General features: G+C 34.6%; 5 protein-coding genes across 7 annotated transcripts in view; 3 read left to right on the top strand and 2 right to left on the bottom strand.

The window, feature by feature from the left end:
* Positions 1-9: 9 nt before the first annotated feature.
* On the bottom strand, positions 10-2,398 carry LOC126873128 (protein YIPF6). The gene is made up of 7 exons (XM_050633693.1): positions 2,018-2,398; positions 1,706-1,834; positions 1,450-1,528; positions 1,328-1,370; positions 1,102-1,233; positions 683-840; positions 10-585 (listed from the first exon to the last, which is right to left on the bottom strand). Exons 1-7 carry the CDS (start codon positions 2,060-2,062, stop codon positions 470-472), a joined length of 702 nt encoding a protein of 233 aa, XP_050489650.1. The 5' UTR covers positions 2,063-2,398; the 3' UTR covers positions 10-469.
* LOC126873064 (chitin deacetylase 1) lies at positions 2,205-9,955 on the top strand. 2 transcript variants are annotated; one of them, XM_050633566.1, is made up of 9 exons: positions 2,205-2,317; positions 7,657-7,775; positions 7,873-7,984; positions 8,067-8,194; positions 8,272-8,477; positions 8,640-8,935; positions 9,021-9,267; positions 9,357-9,548; positions 9,647-9,955. In XM_050633566.1, exons 1-9 carry the CDS (start codon positions 2,293-2,295, stop codon positions 9,747-9,749), a joined length of 1,428 nt encoding a protein of 475 aa, XP_050489523.1. In that variant the 5' UTR covers positions 2,205-2,292; the 3' UTR covers positions 9,750-9,955. The 2 variants fall into 2 exon arrangements, with proteins under 2 accessions (XP_050489523.1, XP_050489514.1); XM_050633557.1 differs by lacking the exon at positions 2,205-2,317 and adding an exon at positions 4,250-4,396.
* Positions 2,676-3,830, top strand: LOC126873165 (coiled-coil domain-containing protein 134-like). The gene is made up of 3 exons (XM_050633771.1): positions 2,676-2,822; positions 2,968-3,177; positions 3,275-3,830. The coding sequence occupies exons 2-3, from the start codon at positions 3,057-3,059 to the stop codon at positions 3,619-3,621; spliced, it is 468 nt and encodes a 155-aa protein (XP_050489728.1). The 5' UTR covers positions 2,676-2,822; positions 2,968-3,056; the 3' UTR covers positions 3,622-3,830.
* LOC126873179 (uncharacterized) lies at positions 9,938-11,690 on the bottom strand. 2 transcript variants are annotated; one of them, XM_050633804.1, is made up of 4 exons: positions 11,279-11,690; positions 10,675-10,818; positions 10,511-10,582; positions 9,938-10,411 (listed from the first exon to the last, which is right to left on the bottom strand). In XM_050633804.1, exons 1-3 carry the CDS (start codon positions 11,451-11,453, stop codon positions 10,533-10,535), a joined length of 369 nt encoding a protein of 122 aa, XP_050489761.1. In that variant the 5' UTR covers positions 11,454-11,690; the 3' UTR covers positions 9,938-10,411; positions 10,511-10,532. The 2 variants fall into 2 exon arrangements, with proteins under 2 accessions (XP_050489761.1, XP_050489752.1); XM_050633795.1 differs by lacking the exon at positions 9,938-10,411 and having other exon boundaries at positions 10,451-10,582; positions 11,279-11,688.
* Positions 11,691-15,270: 3,580 nt separating this feature from the next.
* LOC126873154 (tumor necrosis factor receptor superfamily member 4-like) overlaps positions 15,271-22,723 on the top strand; it is a 23,179-nt gene continuing 15,726 nt past the window's right edge. Inside the window, exon 1 of the mRNA XM_050633743.1 lies at positions 15,271-15,902. Within this exon, the coding sequence (XP_050489700.1) occupies positions 15,837-15,902 (66 nt within the window). The 5' untranslated portion in view covers positions 15,271-15,836. The remainder of the gene's footprint in view (positions 15,903-22,723) is intronic.

Below are 22,723 nucleotides of genomic sequence, written 5' to 3'. Positions count from 1 at the left end.
GAATGTTCGTTTGTGAGAAAAACAGTTGACAATGATTATATTTTTTCAAACTGTACATTATAGACACTGAACGATAATTTTGAGTTTCAACGGAATGAAGTAAACATCTTTTTTTTTGCATCTTGTTGCCTATTCTTGTTTATCGAGTTTATGTATAAATATATAACAATCTGCGAATAATTTACTTAAGTATTATTCGTTATTTTATGCTTACATTAATGTTATATACGTACGTATAATTATAATTGACATACAAAGTTCTGATTCTCTAAACTGTATAATAATAAATAACATACGCATCTACGGTAATAAGTTTTATCTACAACTCTTAACACGTGACATATGCTTAAATTTAGCGAATTTCAAAGTACACTGTAAGCAAGATTTGCTCGATTTTTTAATTCTGTCTTCTCTTGTGCACAAATATAGGACAATGTACAGTCTTCTTATCATCATCTTACGATCTATTTTATGTAGTATGAGATATAACCAACCAGGAAATTACAAAATAGAATAAAAATATTGGATACACAGCTAAAGCTTTCTTTCCTACTGGTTGACTGTCGCCAAGGAATGCCATGGATGCTAAAATATATACAAATCATATTTACAAGAATGTATCAATGTAAGAATTTGATATGCAAGTGTCCATCAATATAAAACTCTATAAAATTATACTAACCATATGTTGCCCACATGAATCCGATCATGGTAATTACGAATCTTAGACTAAATAAGAAAGTAGTCTGTTCTGCCATTAATATGATTCTACATAAAATTAGGGAAATGGCAGTTGGCAACAAGCAATATCCTAAGACACAAATGCTTTGGAAAAAAGATCTATAACAAACATATTAAAATATCTTTTAGCAAATAAAATGCATACTTCATATGTCATTCGTTCTTCTATTATAACATTTTATATTTATAAAACAGATTTTTTAAAACAAAATAACCCTGTTTTATAATAAGGAGTTACAAGTCTCTTAATGATCTACAAATTCACGCACATAAAAGTCATGCAGTATACTATCATTACCTAACCCCAATCATTAGTATTACAACAGATACTAAATTTCTCTACGCAGTATAATTACTTACATGTTACCACCTAATAATTTGGAGTTTAATGTAACAACCATAGATCCAATCCATACGATTACAAAAACCTCTGCAAACTCTGGTCCCCCATCATTAAAATTATTTGCTGTATCAGAAGAACCTTGTAATATCCTAAAACAACAACAATTGGTATTAAATGTACTACGGTTTATAATCGTAATTAGAAGAGCAGTATGCAGAATATTATAAAAAATATTAAACTTACATTGCCATGAATGTACATAATACTAGTGGTCCCCAAAGATCCCCTAGAATTAAAAATTAAAAATAAGACACTACTATATATAATTCATGATTTATAATATTAAGATTCTTCTAGTAACATACATTCCTTTAATAGGCATTTCTTCTCCTTGGGATATAAAACATGATAAAATTTCCTGCCCACTGCTCTGACATCCCTGAGCTACAACGTAACATAATATAATAAATACAATACAATGTAATGGAATATAATTTTCTTATATATATATATATATATATATATATATATATATATATATATATATATATATATATATATATATATATATATATATATATATATATATATATATACATACAAAATATTTTATAGGCTTACAATTGTATCCCTGATTGGTTCATCCAAAGTATTAAATTCAGGTTCTCCAAGATTTGATTTTTGTTTGCCTCCTACTGTCAGCTCACCTTCGATATTCTGAGGGTCAGCATATTCCATTGTAACTTTAAACTTCAAATTAAAATCTGATATTAATACTATTATATTATATTTGTCATTGAAATGTTTACATATTATTATCGATACTTCTACTGAAAAATTTTAATTATATAAACTACCATCATAAATAATTAACGCGCCTAATGAAAAATAAAACGACATCTTTAACATTACATTTCCAACATAAATACTTACATCAAGTTTTGTATCATCTGTCGCTGCCATATTTGTTGTCGACATTAGATTCGAAATTATGAAATCATTAAATATATTATTAAGATTTTAAATGGAAATATCTTCATATCATATCAAATCATCGTGCCATATACATGTAACGTGAATTCAATCTTCCCTATCTAATGTTTTCTTAATGACTTAAACGTTGCCCTGTTGTACGTACAGAAAGATCTCCTAATACGATTTAGCACTTCTCATGGATAGGGTTAACAAGAAAATCTAAAAAGACACATATGCATCGTAATTTAAATTCCTCACGTAAGTATAATACAAGCGTAAATCTTTTGATCATTTGCGGAAAAGTCGACACTAATATTGATACATTCGATGTACGAAATTTAATAGATGGCAGCATTATTGCAATGTCGCGTTTGTAAACTTGCGGCTTCACATTGTCGATTGAATTTTGTTCAAGATTGTATAGTTCTTTCTGGAAAAGCACAAGGTTCATGGACATTTGACAACTATTCCTTACCTTGATACATAGGTATTTTATCGATATATTATTTTATATATCAAGCAGTTTTCGCTGGACAAAATGCCACGCATTCTCTTTTATGTCGCAATCGTGTCAGTGTTGACATGTACCGCGCATGCGCAGTATATTTCCTTCGGTGTTGATCACCAAATCAGCGGCAAGCTGCAAAACAGCGATGCATCTCAAATTAAGATCTACGAAGAATTATGTATCCGCTCAAAATATAATTAGCCTTTATTTGGACATTTATTATATCGTATTTGTGGCATTTTTATAATTGCAGTTGTATCCTTTCGATACTACATACAATATGTCGTTTATTGTAATATGTATTACATATAAAACTATGTAGAGATACTATGCCATAGATAATAATAAATCCTTATTTATTATTATATTGATTGAATCGTCTTAACTGAAATATCATTAGTCAAAAAATCATTTGGACATCAACGCAAGGAACATGCTAAAGCCGTTAAACGTCTTCAGAAAATAGGTAACTACGAACGTTTGTATAAGATGATTTTAGTTATTGGTGAAAAGATGATTGATGCGATCGAGGTAAATAAGGCATTAATAGTAAATGAAGATTTCAATCCAGATAATAGATTATTGCCACAAAATGTTACTATACAAACTGGTAATTGTTTTGTTATTAATATAATCCTCTTTTTATAAGAAAATAAGTTTTAACATGATTAGAGACATTATATATTTTTTTTTTTTTTTTTTTTTAGCAATATCTACTGTCTTAGAAAACACGGCATTCTTTGGAGATATTCTTCTTCATTTTCCTCATTTTACTCACCGTATACTTAAAGTGCAACAAAAATGGAATCCGATCATAAATTGGTCCTTAAATTTTACGTATCGTACTAAATATTTGTTAGATTCGGAAACCATTGTTAAAATTCATTTAGCATCTCAAGAATTAAACGTTATAAAACGCGAACAGGGATATTCCAATCCTTATTGGCAGCCTACTGAGGCTCAAGAAGGAGACAACGGGAAGATAAAGAAAAAGAAATCGGCTACAAAAGGAAAACAGAAGAAGGGGCCACAAATGACCAAGGTTGAGTTTTGAATATAATTATATTTTTTTCATAATACGCGTACACATGTACTTACGATAATAAAAAAAAAAAAAAAATGTATTCTTGTGTACCTTGTAAATATTCAATAGATTTCCAATATTAGATGGTTTTAGTTGATGAAATAATACGAGAAAAATACTTTTTTGTGTATATACGTATGTATTTTTGTACATTAAAATCCAATGGTTATTATTCTTAATGAATAAATGGTCTTTATACCTTTGTTTCGCTTTTGAACATGAAGGAATGACAATCATGTCCCGATTGAATTAACTGAATTAAAATATTAGAAAGATGGCTGGTTATCCGGTTCGAAATTATCCGAGGAGTATCTAAAAATCGTCAAGAATCCAGACTTTTAGCAGACTTTATTCGAAACCACTATCAGCTTTAGTGCGAATAAAAGCGAAGATTTCTCGGACGATGGAGACGGTGCGGTGGTAGAAAGTGGTCAGCCAATGAGCTAAGAACGGTTCCTACCGTTCGGTTCCCGACTCCCGTAGTCCATGGCAGACACCATTGCTGGTAAACCTTGGCTAACAGTACCGTGACATTTCTTTCTTCCAGTGGTTTATCGACAACAAGTATGTTCGTGCAACACGAACCCACGATTTAAAGATTACCTTTAAACATTTACATTCGGACGTAAGTGCTGTGTAAATTTAATCAAACTGTAACAAGAATTGGAGAAACGATTTTCGTGAAGGATGACGTCAAAAAGGAGTCGATTGCTGTTCTGTGTCGTCGTGTTCATCGTTGCCACAGGTAGGAAGACACAGCTGCTTGTTTCGAAGAGAGATCGGACGGGAGATCAAACCCGTTGGGCGACATAAAACCTTCAGCTCTTCCTACCGTGATCTTTCATCGTAGCGAGGGATTTTATAAAGATTTTGAGATTTGTCATTTACCACTCGTAGTAAAGATTGGATTGATCTTTTTGAATTACGATCGATTTTGTATGAAAGAAGTGGAGATAATATAGGTAAAAAAGAATGAAAAAAATTCTACTTTTATCGGACATTGAGATTGTATTAAAACTTTGATTTTTATGTTTCTCTGTTTTTCATTTAGTAAATGAAAAATATCCTACGAATTAAAATTTTGATTATCTACGTGCATCCTTTAATTTGATCTGTAATCAAAAATATGGCAATGATTCGAGACTTTTATTTTATTTTGTCCATTCCTAATTTTATTAAATATTTTGTATGTAGAAGAATAATTCAAACAATTAGTATAGCGGCTTGAATTTGTTAGAAAGGTAGATACAATAAAAGAACGACCTTCTCAGAACATTCTTTTGATAGTTTGCAATTCTTCTGTGAATCAGCTTACTGAATGGAGATTGCAATTCTCTTTCTCTTTCTCTTTTCTTGATAATTATTTGACAACAATCGTTATGTAAAATAGCAATAATTAGGAAAATAAATGCATCGCGATTTGTCGTTATAAACTGACGTTCATCGACCAATTCTCCTGTTAATCGAATTCAAGGATGTTCCTTGACCCATTGCGTGAGACGGTATCTTGTTATTAATAAATTATACTTCTAATGCAATGTTTAAGATCGATAGATCGAATAAAATTACATATGAAGATATACACTGACTGTACATCCAAAAACCGGTTATCAATAGATAGATTATATTCTAATGCAAATTCCGCTGGCTTCTCAGAATTTTTTCGAATTTGTTAATACGTATATAACCATAATACCTACAATACAAAATTTCGTCAGGAAGTCGTTGGGATACTGTATACATATTGATATATCATTATGTTAAATGCATCGATCTTTTATTTATACCTGAAAAATTTACTAAAATTCTACGATCCATACGTATTAAAGATGATAAATGTTTCTAGTTAATATTGAATTTGCCGCCGAATAAATTTAAAAGAGTTTTCTCTCAAGAATTCGTGAAACGCGCATCACCATGTAAATTGCGTTCTCCACGATAAGCAAGATTTCCATGGAACGTTGAAAGTTCCTTGCATTGTCACGGTGCGTGTCGTAAATAAAGTTGACACAGATAAAATGGCAAGGAGTCAGAGGAAGCAAAGAACCAGCCGGCATGCCAACACGAGAGAAGAGCCGTTAAATTAGGTTCCCGGTCGGTGGTTTCACTGCTGTTTACATAAGTTTCGACGTTTACGTATATGGTGTACCGTACGTTTGCGGCTGTGTATGCGTGCACCACGGCCGATGGAAATGTTGCACCTGAACGATTTACCACAACGTCATTGCCAGAGCAGTACCTTCACTTTCCACTTTGCTGCTAAACCGATCTTTTTTGGCATCCATGCATATGCGAGATTCGCTCCTATAACGAGCAACTTTGCCGATCAATAATTCTTGTACGTGTTCAATTCATATGGACAAAGTTTGTGAAAAAAGATTTCAGTTTAATTCTTACTGTACTTGAAAGGTAACGCGTATATGGTTTGTTGAGACGGTAATTGATACATCTAACAATATACATGCTGCGGCACGAATTAGTCGCCACAATATTTAAGCTAGTACTGATAGTTTAATAAAAAAAAAAAAAAAAAAAAAAAAAAAAAAAAAAAAAAAAAAAAAAATGTTTCAAACGAAGCTTCATTGGTAGTATGATCTCATGTATTGTATGATCGAAACTTACTACTATGAAATTGTTTTCAAAATTCTTTATATCGTAAACGAAACAACGCTTATTTCATTTTACACCTATCATAAGATCGTAGTGGAGTATCTTCCTGAAACACTACTTTCTCCCGACAGTCCATCCGTTCAGGATTTCAACGTGGTCAAATCCGAATCTTCCTTCGTCGAATTAAATGCCCAACCAAACCATACGTAATTTCCTAGTTTGTTGGTTTGATTATGGCCGCATCTCTACTTTTTCTTTCACTTTAAATCCGTTTGGCTACTTTCTGAATCTTATTCTAATTCACGTATGATTACTTTCGGAAACGTTTTGTTTTAAAGATAGTAAAATTACGTTAAATGTATATCCTTCTTCATTTGACGCTTGGAATAAAAAAACATTCCGGTAATTACGGATTCTTAGCACGATCGTCTAAAGTACGTTGTGGTGGTAAATGACAAAGTATCAAAAATCTCGACTCAAAGGCATTCTATAGTGTAAACATTTTGTAAGAGACTTTCTTAAACACAGTTGTAGAGTGATTATCTAACATATAATAGAATGGGGGAAGAATTTTGATGGCAGCCTTGAAGTTATTCAAATAACATTATTTATTCAAATAACAAAATTTATTGTAATTAACTTTTTCTATTAGTGTGGAGAATGCATCAGAGACGTTCGCGTAGGAGACGTAATAAAGAATTTGGTAATTATTTACAAGTAATGTCACCTCATTTATTTCGATGATTTTTTAATATGTTGCAGAGATCAATATTTTGAACAACGTTTTTTCCTTTTGTTTGTAATTTATAAGTTTGGGTTAGGCGTTATTTTATCCGGTCCGCTCGCTGTCGAGCAGCTAACAACCAATATTTTAACGCGTACGCTGTCACGAACGTACAACTATGAGAAAAATTCAATGTAGTGGTACCGAGAGCTTATGGGAATATCTCGAAAATTAAAAGAGTCCAGCAATAATATGCAAGGGAAAAAGTTGTTCAAGATATTGATTTCTACAACATATTAAAAGATCATTGAAATCTGTCAGGTGGCAGTACATGTGAATAATTATCAAGAATTTTTTTTATAGAAAATAAATAAATACATATGTATTTTACTGCGTACGAGATGATTATCGCTCTGGGAATTTTAAGATTTGCAAAATACTGTTACCAACGTGTGGAAGTCAATGTTAGACATTGATCTTGTCACTGGCCCATGTGACACAATACGTATAACGCATATCTCTAACTATTTTCATTTTCATTTTCTTGAAAATATTATTCCGTCTGTTTTTCTTTTCTCCCATTTATCTTTTCCATTTTAACATTTACACGTATATTTCTGAAACCGTTAGTTATTTTTACAAATATTTAGGAATACCTGTTTGTTTTGTAGTTTACGGACAGAAAACTGCTAAAAAGGAGGAAGAGAGAAAAGATGAAGAATTCAAATGCCCTGAAGGTCAAGGCAATGGTAATTTTGCAGATCCAGCTACATGCAGAAGATTTTATCAGGTAAACACGCTGAAACTTAATAATATAACAATACATATGTCTTTTAATTGTAAAGTGCGATACAAAGAAATTTCATGTTTATGTGTAATTTCGATAGTGCGTCGACGGCTATCCGTATCTAAACAGGTGTCCGTCGGGGCTACATTTCGATGATATTAGTAAATTTTGCACTTTTAAAAATGAAGCACGTTGCGGACCTATTGCCACAAGTGAGTACTTTATTTTTAATAGCCGTAAATTAAATTATTTCTCATTAGTTTCATAGTAATGAAAACTTATTGTTAATACCAGCCCCACCGCCTGTCACCGAACCACCAATTGACTTAGCAGAGAAGTGTGATCCCGCGAACTGTCAGCTACCTTATTGTTTTTGTTCAAGAGATGGTACGATAATTCCTGGTGGTCTTCACCCAGAAGAAGTATATACTCTTTATTTGTTACTATTTATTAAAATTACTTTCAACAATACCTTTCACATAGTTTTCCTAAATTTCAGACACCACAAATGATAATAATGACATTCGATGGAGCAATAAATCACAATAACTTCGATCATTATCAAAAAATATTTGCCACTAATCGATTAAATCCAAACAACTGTCCTTTGAAAGGAACATTCTTTATCTCTCATGAATATTGTAATTATAATATGGTACAAAGTTTAGCACACGATGGACATGAAATTGCTACCGAGACTATATCGTGAGTACTTCTAATCTTCTCACTTTAAAGACCACTCTTGTACAATCCAATTTTTCTTTATTTTTTCTTTAAAGAATTTGAAAAGTGAATTAATACTCATATGCATATATATATATATATATATATATATATATATATATATGTATGATATAATTTGTTTAGACTACAAAAGGGATTAGAAGATAAAGGATATGAGGAATGGGTTGGAGAAATGATAGGAATGCGAGAGATACTTAAGCATTTTAGTAATATTTCAATAAGTGAAATTGTAGGCATGAGAGCTCCATATTTAAAACCAGGTCGAAATACTCAGTACAAAGTATTGGAAGATTTTGGATACATATACGATAGCAGTATTGGAATTTCTCCATTAAAAGTACCAATTTGGCCATATACTCTTGATTATAAGATTCCACATGAATGTAAAGCAGGCACATGTCCTACTAAATCATTTCAAGGTAATAAAGTAACTTTATGTACGTTATCATATATGATACAAGGCATGAGCTGTGAAAGAAGGAAAGGTATCTTACTTATTTTTAGGAGTATGGGAGTTACCATTGAATGCACATTATGTTGAAAGCTACGAAGGAGGACATTGTCCATACTTGGATCAATGTGTGCTTCACAATCATGATCCTGAGGAAGTTTTTGAGTGGTTGCAAGAAGATTTTAATCGTTATTACGAACAAAATAGAGCACCATACATGATGCCATTTCATACTAACTGGTTTCAAATAAAGGAACTCGAACGTGGACTGTCAAAGTTCCTTGATTGGGCAGTAACACTGTAAGCAGAAAATAGCTTATACATCATGTAATTTTTTATATTTCGTATTAGAAAATTTTTATAAATTATCGAAATAATTATATTTACAGACCCGATGTGTACTTTGTAACAGCTACTCAAGCTCTTACATGGATAACTGATCCAAAACCGATAAAATCTCTGAATAATTTTGAAGGATGGTCATGTAAAAAGAAAGAAAATCTTCCTGGACCACCATGTAACAATCCAAATAAATGTGCTTTAGATTTCAAACCTACAGAATCAAATTTTACTACAACAAGGTAAATATCCATATAGCTAAATAGATAAATAACATGTACATATAATCAAGATGTATCTAATATTTTGAAACTTAAAATAATAACAAATATATTTATAGGTATTTAGAAACATGCAGGGAATGTCCTAATAAATATCCCTGGTTGGGAGATTCAAAAGGAACTGGACTGTACAATGATAATTATAATCCTGAAAAGAAATAGAAATGTTCAAAATCTAGAATGATAATTAGAAAGAATTTAATTAATTCTCTTTTGTTGTTGTTTATATAAGTAACATTTATAATAAATGTAAAATTTTTCTACTTGGAAGCAGTTCAAGGCAATATACAATATACATATATAAAAATGACAAATATATTAAAGAGGAAATGGCAAATAAACGATATAAGTTCTCAAAGAATTTAAAAATATTAATAATAACAAAGTGTACTTATACAATAAAATATACTTTTATCAGAACTACAAATTAAAATGTTTCCGAACTACAAAGCCATTTTATCGACTTTAATTAAATTTTTATACAATATGTAACTTATTCCTGTTTTCACATGTTTGTTTCTATTATACACACTGCATGTAATACTTGTGTGCATTTCATTTTTTTTACTGTAGTTAACTTTAAAGAATACTTTATCGGATATTGAACTTGTTTTGACGATCATTTTCATTCAATGCAAAAAGCTGTGGATGTTCTTTTAACAGTTTCTAGGGGATTAGTAAAGATGTTTATTTGTCTTTCGTCCATTATCATTTAAAAGGCTCTGGAGAATCATAAAGACTGTAGGAAAAGTTTGTTCATTACTTTTTATAGTTTTGGAGCAAACATTTCAGCTGTAACGCTTTATGTACTAAATCTTATACGTCTAAAAATAGAAGCAAAGGTATAAGAAAATAAAGGTAAATATAGTATACGATAAGTCGTGTATTTTATTGTTTATTTGTTATTAATAAAGAACACCTGCTCCGTGACTAAAGTTCAATCTTTTAACGAACTGGGACCCACTCATCAAAAATATCTGCATATTTTTTAATGTCTAAAATATTAAAAATACATCTCTATAATCTTTAGAGATAAAGATTTCTTGAAAAAAAAAAAAAAAATGGAGATATTTATAATGCTTTATACCTGGTTTAGGAAACCGTTCTGGATGATGCATTATATAATCTCTCATTATCGCATCCTTTCTTGCAAATTTTATATCAGATATCCAATGAAAACCACAACCGAGAACAAAACCAACTACGGACGCCAATACTATGTATGGCTTATCTACAAATTGAATACACTTAATAATATGATTGATAATAATATGACAGCTGCATTAATATTAGATGTACGATACAAAGGAAAGAAATTAGATTTTTCTTATGAAATGATAACAAAATTAATTCATTACTGTATATTAAAAATTAGTATGTATGTAGTAAAAAATAATGAATTCAAGATCATACATAAATAGGTTACATTGAGATTACTTGACTCGAAAGTTAAGCATTATATATTGTAATAGCAATTTGCTTTAGTTTGTAAAAGGGAAATCACATAGTGGGAGACTAAAATGCATTTCGTTAAAACGTATTTCTAGTACCTTATTTTTGTCATCAGAACAAATGAAAGTATACATAATAAATGTGGTAACTTATTTAGTATCTCTCCGAAATAAATTAACAATGAATTATAGTTATTACGAGGTTAATTATGTTAAAAATAATTTACTTTATCAACCTACTGGCTGTTGCGGGTTTTTTTTGCAGTACATTTTTAAGTACCACTACACCTGATGTTGCAATCGTACTAAATGGTACTGCATAATATTTAAAAATATGATTAGATCGATCCAGACGTGTAGGTTCAAGAAGGTCAAGTGCCCACTGAGCAGGAAATTCTTCTTCTGTCCCTTCCATTTATTCGTTTCTTGATACGTAATAGATATCACAAATGATTATACAAAATGTAATCACAAATGTTATAAATGCTATGCTTATACTTCAGAGTCGTGATTGCTTAAAATTTTGTTTCACGTAACTCTTCTACTTCCACTTATTTTTGCGCATGCGTATCACGTAATATGCTTTTACTCTATGACATTATTGGGATTTTGGGACATTGGGAACTGGAGGAACAGAAACCATGCAACCTTATTCAATGCACAAATAGGTGGCGACTGGCAAACTATATAAAAAAATGGTATATACAAACCAAATCAAAACTAAAGATATAAAGCAAATTACAAATTTATGAGTTATACTTTCATGGCTAAATACCATACATTGCTCTTTGCATTTTTTTCTTTTTTTTCCTTTTTTTTTTTTTTTTTGGTAAAAAGAATCTTCCGATAAAAGAATATTAAAAGATATTAAAAGAATATTAAATTATTATCTAAATCTAAAGTAGTATCGGTAGGGAATATTTTAGTCATTTGCTCGTGTTTTCTCGAAATATACTTGTAACACAAGTAGAGTTGAATAAGTAGGAACGTTGGTTGAATACAGGAAAGCGCAAAACGAAGGATCATTAATTATTCGATACTACATGCCACAGAAGTGGTCCGTGTTCGCCTGCAATTGGCCTGGGGTCCTGATTATGAATTAAAACGACCACACCGCTCCTCGGATCAAAATGTTAATTTATGTATCGTTTACAGTATCATGCAGGTGGAAAATGGACCAAATTCGTGTTCTCGTTTCTGGTTTGTTTAACTCGTTCTCTTCAGACAGATCATGTTTCGTTCGTTATCCGATAGATGGAGTTCTCGTTCGTACTTATCTTCTTACGATGCGAGCAAAACCAATGCATTTATAGATAGGTAAGTATTTGTTCTCATCATATTCATGCAATTATATAACATTGTGAACAGTTTTACTAGAGAGAAGGAAAGAGATGGTTGCTCCTTTAATATCTAAATTAGTCACGATATAAACACTTTTACTTTATAACATATTAAACACATGTTATATATTATATATATTTTAAAAATCTTTAAATTAAATTTGAGTGGAAAAGGATTTTCAATTTATTTTATTCGATATAATTTGTACAACCTTTTACCTCTTTGAATTATGTGTCGTACCAATATACATTTTACATCCCTTTATTTTATTTCTTTATTTTTTGGTATTTTGAAGGAAAAAGTTCGTCAACGAATAGAGGTATTATTCCCATCCCCAATCAGGATGTCTGCTTCAACTGGCGATATCTCGAGCTGAGACGAAGCAGCTCTTCGAACAACTCGAATAATGTGTAACTGATGTAACACGATATAATGGGACTGCATGTATAATACGGTGGATGAAGGCGAGGCATTAGTATTTACGTATGGTTGTAACACTCGGAAACACTGGACTAGATCTTTCGCAGATCGTGTTTCTCTTATAGGCTCCTTTCTTTCCTTCTTCTTCAACATTATCAATTCTGCCTAACAGTTTGTCAATTAATTATTTATGTTCTATGTCAACATTTATCGATTTTTATCGATCGATGGTATCGATTCTGGAACGTTCTATTTCTTTTATAAAACACAAAAGATACATAAAGTTAATTGACAATTCGTACTTTTGTCAGATATAAAATGATTCGATTCGATTCGATTCTCAAGGAATCGTCACGAACTCTGTGCCGGCTGTCGCGCGAGCAGATTGCAAACACCTGTCCACCAGAAAATATTCACCGTTGGATATTCACGACGAAGCTGCCACGGCAGAAGGTTTGTCAGCTGCTACCGCAGCTGAGGTAAGCGATCGTCTTCGCTCGAAATACTCGAGACCCGAGACGACGATATACAGATCAACGAGTTTACTTTCGATCTTCTGCGTGGACCGTGCCCGTTTTCTTCTCAAATTTCTTCACCGATTGGCTTCACTATCCACAGATTTTTCAATATTCCGATCATTTTGCTAGCCTACATATTTTCTATGGATTGTGTTTCGTGGTTAGACGGTCGAGTGAGCTCGTCAATGTATTCTAGCCGGTATGTATCCAAGAAATAAATCAAGCGTTGCTAAACGGAATCCATCTGTTAACCGGCTGACACCTCTTTGTTTTTGTCTTAAAGAATGCTTGAATTAGAAATTTGTTTGTTTTGTAATTAATATGATGTGCCGCCTCAACAGGTATAGGACGAAGATAGCTGCTATCTAAGACAAGCAGAAAGGTATTGAAACATAAATTCGAAACATAAACTTAAAACATAAAAGAACAAAACAAATTGCATTATATTTTATCGTATTATAATTGTCATAATCATACTATATCGTTTAAAACAGTTTCGATATACTTAAACAAAAGCAAAGAACGTTTTAGAACTTATTTTACATAAAAGATAGGATAATTTATTGTATAAATGTAATAGTAGATCTAATTTTTATTTCCAAAGTCTGCTTAATTTATTAGAAATATACAAAAGGAATACATTAATATGCGTTCTTTTTGTGTATTCCCTTTTTCTTCGTTACTTTGTTCTTAGTAGGATGCTTTTGTTGAAGTTGGGCAAAGTCGAAGATAAGAATGCTTTGATTCGTGGAAGCAAAATCGACGGATAATACAGGAAAAGATTGCGTTAGTCTCAGAATAAGGTACAACAGGTTACATACAGAATATTAATATGCATACACGATATAAACTTATGTACGACGCATGGCATCATCAAATATCCGTAACACCTAAAAAAATCTAGCGTTTTTTGCCTAGTTATGGAACGTGCAGATTGCTTATAAGATTCACGTTCAACTAGCTGGAAACCAGCGTGGTTCATAGAGTTTTAAATATTTTATACGCTTAATAGTAAACAACTCGCTATAATATAGCGATGTTTAGTTTACTTTATTATCAACAATAATCAGCTAAAACACTAATCATTCATCATCATTCGACGGATGTAGTTTTCGAGGTAAGATTGAGTAATGACATATACATATACTTATGTTTATCGCATTGTTTATCACAATGGACACATAATTTATCAATATATACATACCTTGCTATCTTTAACACCAAGATATTAATTTCACTCTCTGCAAAAATAATTGTGTTTGTAATATGTTTGAAAAAAGCGAGAATTTTTTAAACTTGGTACTATTTAAGATAGTAGATTGACTTTCTTAGCTTTTTTTTTCTTTTTGAAATTTTGACGATACATTATTTCGTATGTAATCTATCATATGTTTGATTCAATTTTTAGAGAGCCTAGTTATATCGAAATTGGAATATTTATCTTCAAAGTGGATAGTTTTAACACGTAATTCCTATGGTAAGCAGCTGCAAAAGTGACTTTTTGTAAAATTACGAAAAAACCGTTCTTACAAAGTCGTTAAGAAACCGATGTGTTGTGTAAAATGGCTAGATGAACTTGTTTTTAAAGAAGAATTTAGCCCTTGTCTCATCGTTTTCAAATGAAAGTAATGTGAGATATATCGTAAAGATAATTTCGGCGTCGAAAATGCCGTATATTATGACGCGAAGTTGCCGCTATGTACATTTATGAATTATCTGCTAGTGTGCGCGCGCGCGTAGAAAGTGCAGACAAGACATTTCTTCGTAAAGGAGAAATGTCAGACATGCGCGAAGAATATGACTTTCGAGTCTCAGCGTGTTTTACTTTTGAGGGATATTGTCGCGCGCTACAAGTACCTTTATTACGAATATACGTAATTTAGCTGCGTAATATTTAAGTTGTAACACCCCTGGTCCGCGGTGTCGAGACACGTTGGTGGGAGGTAGCCACGTGATCGAGCGCGTGTTCAACAATAACAGCTGCACTGTTGCTGTTCCCTCAATTCACGCTCAGCCACCGTCGAAGTCGGTTCTTTTTCATCAATCTTTTCCAGTGCGAAGCTACTTAACTGGTCAGAAAGGGAAACGGAAATATCAAACGTCTTATTAATAAAACTGATTAACCTGATTAACCAAACTGATTGACTGTTACCTGATTCGAACTAGTAAGTTTACGTCATAAACTTTTGTGAAAATTGAGTTGGTTAACGTGTCGTAATTTCGATCGAACATATATCGATCGATCGATCCGTTCGATGAAATCGAATCGTGCCGCGAACCAGATCGTGTTGTAATCGATAAAATATATAATCGCGTGGCCGGGTTGTGGGCCGTGGAAATCGGATTTTCAGCGTCTCGTTCGAAAATAGAACGAAATTTACGACTTAGGAGCCGGTGCTCGTGATCGATGTGCACCTGCAAGGAATAGCGTGGGATGCTGTAAGCCAAGGCGACTGCCGGCTAACATCGCAGCTACTTGAACGTGAAACGTATCGACAGGGAACGATAACCGAACGAGGATGCTTCCTGCTAGAAGATTAATCATTGCCGTGTTTGGTGTTTGCTTGTTGACCGCTCTTTTTGAGGTAAGTAAGCGTTTAAGATCATATAAGCGTATTTGAAGGAACGACTTTTGTGAGATTTTTAAAAGCAATGATTTTTCTTCTCCTTTTTTCTACTTAATGTCAACAGTTGCTTAAAAATGGCTGAAAGCATTCTCTGGAAAAGTGAACTCGTTGGAATTTTTGTAAGATCATTCTACATAGAGTGTATAATCTATTTTTGCATGATAGGACATTTCCTATATCGGTATATCGTAAAACATGATTTCGAGAAAAAGGTAACGTTAGAAGGCGAAGGCAGAAAAGTATATACGGAATCGAAAACTCGTACCGAACATAGAGAATTAATTAAACTAAATGCAAACTTATATATATATATATATATATATATATATATATATATATTCGATCAACGGAGAGATTTAGAAACTAATTGTCATCTATGATACAACTGTCAACTTTTTTAAGGTAGAGTACATAATTTGTTGGTTGCACTTATCGCGCTCTATAAAGAACAGATCGTTTCACGATATTCTTTTTGCCAGCAAAAAAGATATTAGCGTGTTTTGCCTTTTCGTACACGCTTTTTATGGTGTGAGCTTGCTATGTTGATGGTGTGATCGTGAGCTTTTTTTAACGTTCCCTCGTTTTATTCCATTCGCTCGACAGACATTTTCTACTCGTTGGCATAATGCTAGCAAAGCCGCTTGCTGAAGGTACTTTTGCTCTTACAATTAACGGAGAAGAGGCATTATCGTCGTTGTTTACTATCTACCTGTGGATTAAGAGTCGCGTAGAGCAAGTGGTGACGATGAAATTATGAAATTATTTTCTTTCGTGTAGGTCGTTAGAATTTTTGTTGAATTCATCGTTCGCATCTACGTAACCTATACTGGTCCAGAGCAATATCTCGTACATTTGCAACCGTTTTACGCAATCGTGATAAGCTGAAAGCTAGACCGAGCGAGTACGGCTTTGTAAGTACATATGTACATAGGTATGTTCGGAGAATAAAGAAGCACGGAAGGAAACGAATAAGTCTCCACTGATACGTGTTTTGAATTAGCACTTAATCCGAGTTATCTTAAACTTATATTTAAAGGATCTTACTAAACGTTACGATTTATACGTTTGTAGTAGATTTGAAAATATTCCCTGGTATCGACTGCCACTTTTAATGCTTTTGTACATATTTCAAATAAAAACAAGTAAATATAGAACGTAATTGTTCTTCCATGACAAATTCAATTTTATTAATTGATAAATAATATTTATAAGATTGAATCAATTGATAAAAAATGAACGAGTGGAGAGGTTACACGGTTTATTTCGTTCTAACGAGAGTTTCAGCTGGTGCAGAGACAGGATATGATTTACGGTCGAAACAGGATGAATTGCGTAAGAAGCGTGTACGATCTTGAGCCACGGAGGAAACGATAATTCTCGACAATTACCGCTGGTCGTTGGTAAATATTTAGGGGGAAATCGATCGAGGGAATAAAGGAAAATAAAGTACGATCGCGATATCAGGCGTTTCGAACCTCGACGAAGACTGTTCTCTCGACCGATTGCGAAACGGTGGATTATCGGTTTCGAGGGATATAAAACGCGGTGCTATCTCGTTTCGCTTCTACCATCGCAATTTTCTTCGTGCTCACGGTAATTAGAGGAATTAGGGAAAGTGCGAGGTGTTTTATCGTAATTAAAGTGTCGGAAGGGAGCATTTTATTCGCGTCACGTCGGCCAGCGGCTATTCTTACGATTCTACGTAGATAAAATAATAAAAATGTCTGGATTTGAAAATGATGCTAAATCGAGTAGAAGTACAGAGATTGATTATCAAGACAAGTTCGATAATCGTAATATCGTTATATCGTAATATCCCGCGACAATCCCAAATTCTGACGATAACACGGGTTGACATTAATAAGATTAATAAGATTAAGAGATCGTTTCACGCGGGAAATCTTGACAAGTTGCGGAAAATCTTCGAGAAAAAACGTGAAATACACTCTACTCGAAGATTTCCGGAAACTATATGTTTCCGCGCTTCGATGTCTATTCTTTGGCCCTGTAACGGGATTTTCCTCAGAATCAAAGAATTCTAGCTCCGTGTCTTCGTATCCTATAATAGCGCTAAATACTTCAAAATCGCGAGACAATTACTCGAGTCAGCCACGAAGAAAGCGGATAAAAGAATAAAGAAACTAAAGAGCGAGCCAAAAGCAAAGAAACAAAAAATAATTGTCGATGAAACGAGAGGGGAAATGAAGCAGACATTTAATTGCGTAATTGCGAATTTTCACCCTTCTTCTACGGGCTAATTATCCTCGCTGCAGAGATCATCGACGATAGATAAAGATCGGTTTTCACACGGGTCTCGTTAACGACACTCGCAGAAGAACGAGAAGGGGGATGGAGACTGGTCAACTCGAGGGAAAACAAAATAAAGAAATAGAAGAGAAGAAGGAAAAGGAGGTGACGAGGGGAGAAAGAGGACAGGCAGCCGTTTATTTCGAGTACTTGTGTACGTAAGTGCATGCATATATGCATTAGGAATCAGGGCGAAAGGTGGACGTACAACGGAGATAAGATTTGCGAGATAAGACTTGGCGAGCGAGGCGAAATTAACGAAAGCTGGCGAAACGGAAAAGGGATGGAGATAGGATTGGGGCGAAAGGCGAAAAGCGCGACGTGGGACAAAAGCGGAGACCAACGAGTGCGACAACGACGATCGCCTGGCCAGAGAAACAAAAGGAGACACGCGAAAACGGAATAGAACGTTAAACGAATAAGAATGGAAGAGACGAAAAGTAGAAGTAGACGGGTGAAGAACGAAATTCGGATAGGATATATGCGCCGACGTAAACAAAGAATCGACGAACACTTTTTGTATAAATGTGTTCGAAGAACTTTGAAAAGACTCGTCTGCGTTATCGTCTTTGACGAACTTTTCAGTCAATTCTCTATGCCAAATTTACGTATAAATTTAGTAACAGCTCTGTGCTCCGTGCGAATAAAAAATCTTACTCCGTTACTACTGGCACGAACGAATCACAGGTTTTGTTTCATCGCAAGTAGAAAAGAATCGAACGATGGTTTGAACAAAATAAAACAGATTCTGCGTGTTTCTAGATTTACTTTTTTCATAAATACGACCATGTGCCGAAAAGATAGAACCGGCAAATGAAACGACAGCGAAACGGAGGAAGGAAAGGAAAAGAAAGAGAACGAAGGGAACGAAATTTTTACGAAGCTACGTAGAACGTTGATTTAGGAAATGCGAATGAAATAAAACGAACGAAAAAAATAAATAAAACGTAGGAACGATAAGAGAAAATGAAACGAATTACGACGGATGCGGAAAATTACCGTGGTAAAGTGCAATGGAATCCAGTTGGAAAGATGAACGGCGATGAGAAGCGTGGACGCGAGAAGTCGTGGGAGCTGACAAAAGGCTAGCTGTTGCTGAGAAAGCTCGTTTCCTCTCCTATACCTATATTATCTATGTAGGTATGTACGTTGTATACGTTGGTAGCTGTTGCCGCGTGTACTAACAAAGTGCGAAATGTCGTCACTGTCCACTTCGCTTGACGCGTTAAGGGTGGGGTCGGTCCTGGAATATCGTCGACCATCCAATATCTTGCGAAAATTATTTTAAAGTTGGAAAAGCGAAGGGCGGTGTCGAGGATTATCGAGTCGTCGAACGTACATCTACGATACGTTTGCTCGCGATAGTAGCCTACTCGGACGGTTTCTTCATAGAATTTTTATTCGATTCGAAGATCGGTATCTTGGTAATCGAAGGTTAGAAGAGCGATAAAGATTCTTAATGCATCGAATACGCGATACGCAATTGCTGGTCTTTTAAATCTATGAAATTTTCATAAATTCAAAACATCGTACGATAGTGATTAGCGCTGTGAGAATAAGCTTTTCCATCTTTCGTAATTCGATTCTGACGGATTATTGCAAGAAAAACAAGAGAAAAGAATCCGTCTTTACCTTTTAATTCGAAGAAATCGAGTTAAAAAGCATGTTGCTCGAAGTACTTAAATTACCGATATTTTCACGATGTTAACGAAATTAATTACACACGGTGGCTCTATCAGCATCCTAACCTAGTGCTATTTTATTTCAAAGTTTAGAATATCATTATTGTCAAGCACGTCTTTTCACGACTGTACGTAATTTAAAAAAAAAAAAAAAAAAAGAGAAAGAAGAAAAGAAATGATCAGCGAACATACGTGCCATACGAATTGCAAGTTTCGAGGATGAAAGGAAATGGATGATTTAAAAGTTGCGCTGTAACTTTTTGACCTAGTTTTAACGTTCGTTGATCGGCTCTGTTAATTCGATTCGAGTGCGCTCTTTGCTAAAGCTACTCGTCCAACAAATTAATCCGCGTTAAATAAAATCGCAAACTAAAAGAAAAAACAGAGAGCACCATATTTGTACAACTTTTCTCCTCGTTTCTGCCCCCCCCCCCTGCCCCTTCTGAACTACGTCCCTTGTAAAATGTAAAATGTAACGCGTAAAATAAAAGACACGACCGTTCGCGTTCGACAATCCTACGGAAGAACGCTGGAACGTTGTCCCAACGGTGTGGAAGCCTGGTTTCGCGTGCGTTCGTTCGCGTCGTGTCGCGTCGCCATAAATGGGTCGCCTTTCACGAGAGAGCGTCCCATCCTCGTGGAAAGGTTCGCGGGCCCATGGAATATTTAGCGATTTTAGCGAGCAAATTCGTGTCTATGCACAAAGCGCATCGCTAACGTGGAAACCATCTCGCGTGCACTCGAGAAACGGATTAACGAGGGACGGATACAGACGCGGATGGATCATCGAGCAGAGCGTAAAATGCCACAGCGAAAAATTCGCACGGCAACGAAAATGTCCGAGAGAAATCGAAACGCTTCGGGGATTGTGCGCTGTTACTCGGAATAAAATAAAAATCGAGCCGCGCGTGAAACTTTTGAAACCAGATGGGAAAAGTACGTCGTGCCGCTTTTTCGCCATTTTTCTCCCCTTTTCCTCTTCTTTTTGTGGAACGTAGTAGACTCGAAGTGCAGAGCGTTTTCGAAATTTTTTCAAGCGCTCTTGAAAGAGAATTTTTTTCTTTTTTTTTTCTTTTACAGCATCCTCCGACACGGCATTCTCGAAAACGCTAGTTGGAATTCTTGACGGAAAGAAATTTATTACAGCAGAGAATAGGAATAAAGTAGCATATAAATATTATAATAGTGCTGTAGATAAGCTAGTAATAATTGAAAAAAAAAAGACACTGGCCGGTACTATCTCGAATAAACAACGTTTCGTAAACGAGTGCTAGGCTCTTTCAAGAGAACGGAAAAACTGTATATTACGTATGTACGAACGAGATGAAAAGAAAAATGCGAAAATGTTTAAACGTAAACGAAATGAATTCGGAACGTGTAAAGGCGATGGGTAAGAATGTATATATATGATATATTTATAGACAGATGTATACGTACGACGAAATTGTGTCGTACGAATAAAACCACGTAACGTTAATCCATCGATAAGTATTCGCGTCTAGCTATTTCCCTTCCGAATATTTTAAGCCAAGATAATTGCAGAGGGAGAATCTTCAACGTCTTCAATTTCACTGCGAGTCAGGGAACGAGACTTGGACGCTTTTATCGGAAGAAAAATCTTGCGGAACGCGAATTTATTACATGCACACACACACACACACGCGCGTAAGAAACAGTCTAATTACTCGTAAAAAGCGACTCATAACGAAACAATAGGAAAGATTTCGACGATAATCAAAGCGCATGCAGCATTTATCGTGTGTAGACTGTGGCGAATCGACAAAGGTCGCCTCCGAGTCCGTTGGGAAGCCCATTGTGTCGAGTTAGTAACGCAGTGGCGCGTGTGTGTGCACAAAAATTAATGAATCGAGCGGGTCAGGCGGAGCAGAGAGCATCAGTTTCCGCGGCAATTTCAATTCCTCTCGCTCCGGGAAACTTTGTCTCGCGAAAGCAAAATTAAACGCTTCCATTCGGGGAAGACGCCGCGAGCCGGTGGCAGGGCAGCATCCCCAAAGAACCTACCGCTGCTACAATGTGACGCCTAAGCGATCACGGAGAAATATTCTAATTTAATATTTGTCGTAGATACGTATACCGTGATTCGAACGAACGTACGATACGGTTGCGACGCGTGCGCTTATTAATACAAATTGTTACTAATATTATCGTTACGATGATAATGATATCGTCTTAATTAACGTCATAGTCGATGTAGTCATTTAGAAGAGATATCACGTTCGGCTAGAAAACTGTTACGCTACTTAACCTAATTAGTTGCTTTGTAGATAGGAAAAGAAAAAAAGTTAAACGTTGTACTATTACGTACATACGCGAAGCCTCGTTGGCGAGTACCAGAACATGGCGTACGAGACAGATATGCCGATATAAATCAGGCAGCTTAACGTTATTGTTGTTTGTATCAGCCCTGCATGTACCTATGGGAGAACACGACTGACGTCTACTTGTAGGTTGATGGCGCGTGGATCGCAGCAAGGGTCGGGGAAACCGACGCGACGGGATCGCCGGAACCGACGACTTCTCGTTCCCATGGCATGCTAATGAGCCTCGTAAACCACGAAATACCCCAGTGAACTGAATAGCTTGCCGACGATGTATATAAGAAACCAGCTAGCGTGCTAGCTAAAACTCTCAACTAATATCGCAGCTTTTTCATATATTTCATAGCGTTTCGTTATGCGATATCTTCACGCAAGAAGGAGTCTGCCGACGAATCGCGAATAATTTTGCCTTTTTTAGGGAAACGCTTAGAGAAAAAGATCGTTTCTCGTA

The sequence above is a fragment of the Bombus huntii genome, chromosome 2, assembly GCF_024542735.1.
Source record: "Bombus huntii isolate Logan2020A chromosome 2, iyBomHunt1.1, whole genome shotgun sequence".
Classification (NCBI taxonomy): domain Eukaryota; kingdom Metazoa; phylum Arthropoda; class Insecta; order Hymenoptera; family Apidae; genus Bombus; species Bombus huntii.
The sequence above is the reverse complement of the archived record's forward strand: the minus strand, read 5'-3'. Positions and strand labels throughout refer to the sequence as shown.

Bases quoted from the DNA above. Each gene is read 5' to 3' on its own strand.
- LOC126873128 (XM_050633693.1), bottom strand. From the start codon at position 2,062: ATGTCGACAACAAATATGGCAGCGACAGATGATACAAAACTTGAT. The intron at 1,234-1,327 runs GTAAGTTTAATA...TTGTTGTTTTAG, and splicing joins TTATGTACATTCATGGCAAT to GATATTACAAGGTTCTTCTG. The intron at 841-1,101 runs GTAAGTAATTAT...TGTTTGTTATAG, and splicing joins AAATTATTAGGTGGTAACAT to ATCTTTTTTCCAAAGCATTT.
- LOC126873165 (XM_050633771.1), top strand. From the start codon at position 3,057: ATGATTTTAGTTATTGGTGAAAAGATGATTGATGCGATCGAGGTAAAT. The intron at 3,178-3,274 runs GTAATTGTTTTG...TTTTTTTTTTAG, and splicing joins AAATGTTACTATACAAACTG to CAATATCTACTGTCTTAGAA.
- LOC126873064 (XM_050633557.1), top strand. From the start codon at position 4,339: ATGACGTCAAAAAGGAGTCGATTGCTGTTCTGTGTCGTCGTGTTCATC. The intron at 8,936-9,020 runs GTAATAAAGTAA...ACTTATTTTTAG, and splicing joins TCCTACTAAATCATTTCAAG to GAGTATGGGAGTTACCATTG. The intron at 9,268-9,356 runs GTAAGCAGAAAA...TTATATTTACAG, and splicing joins CTTGATTGGGCAGTAACACT to ACCCGATGTGTACTTTGTAA.
- LOC126873179 (XM_050633804.1), bottom strand. From the start codon at position 11,453: ATGGAAGGGACAGAAGAAGAATTTCCTGCTCAGTGGGCACTTGACCTT. The intron at 10,819-11,278 runs GTAGGTTGATAA...TTCAATTTGTAG, and splicing joins AAAAAAACCCGCAACAGCCA to ATAAGCCATACATAGTATTG. The intron at 10,583-10,674 runs GTATAAAGCATT...TTAATATTTTAG, and splicing joins AGAACGGTTTCCTAAACCAG to ACATTAAAAAATATGCAGAT.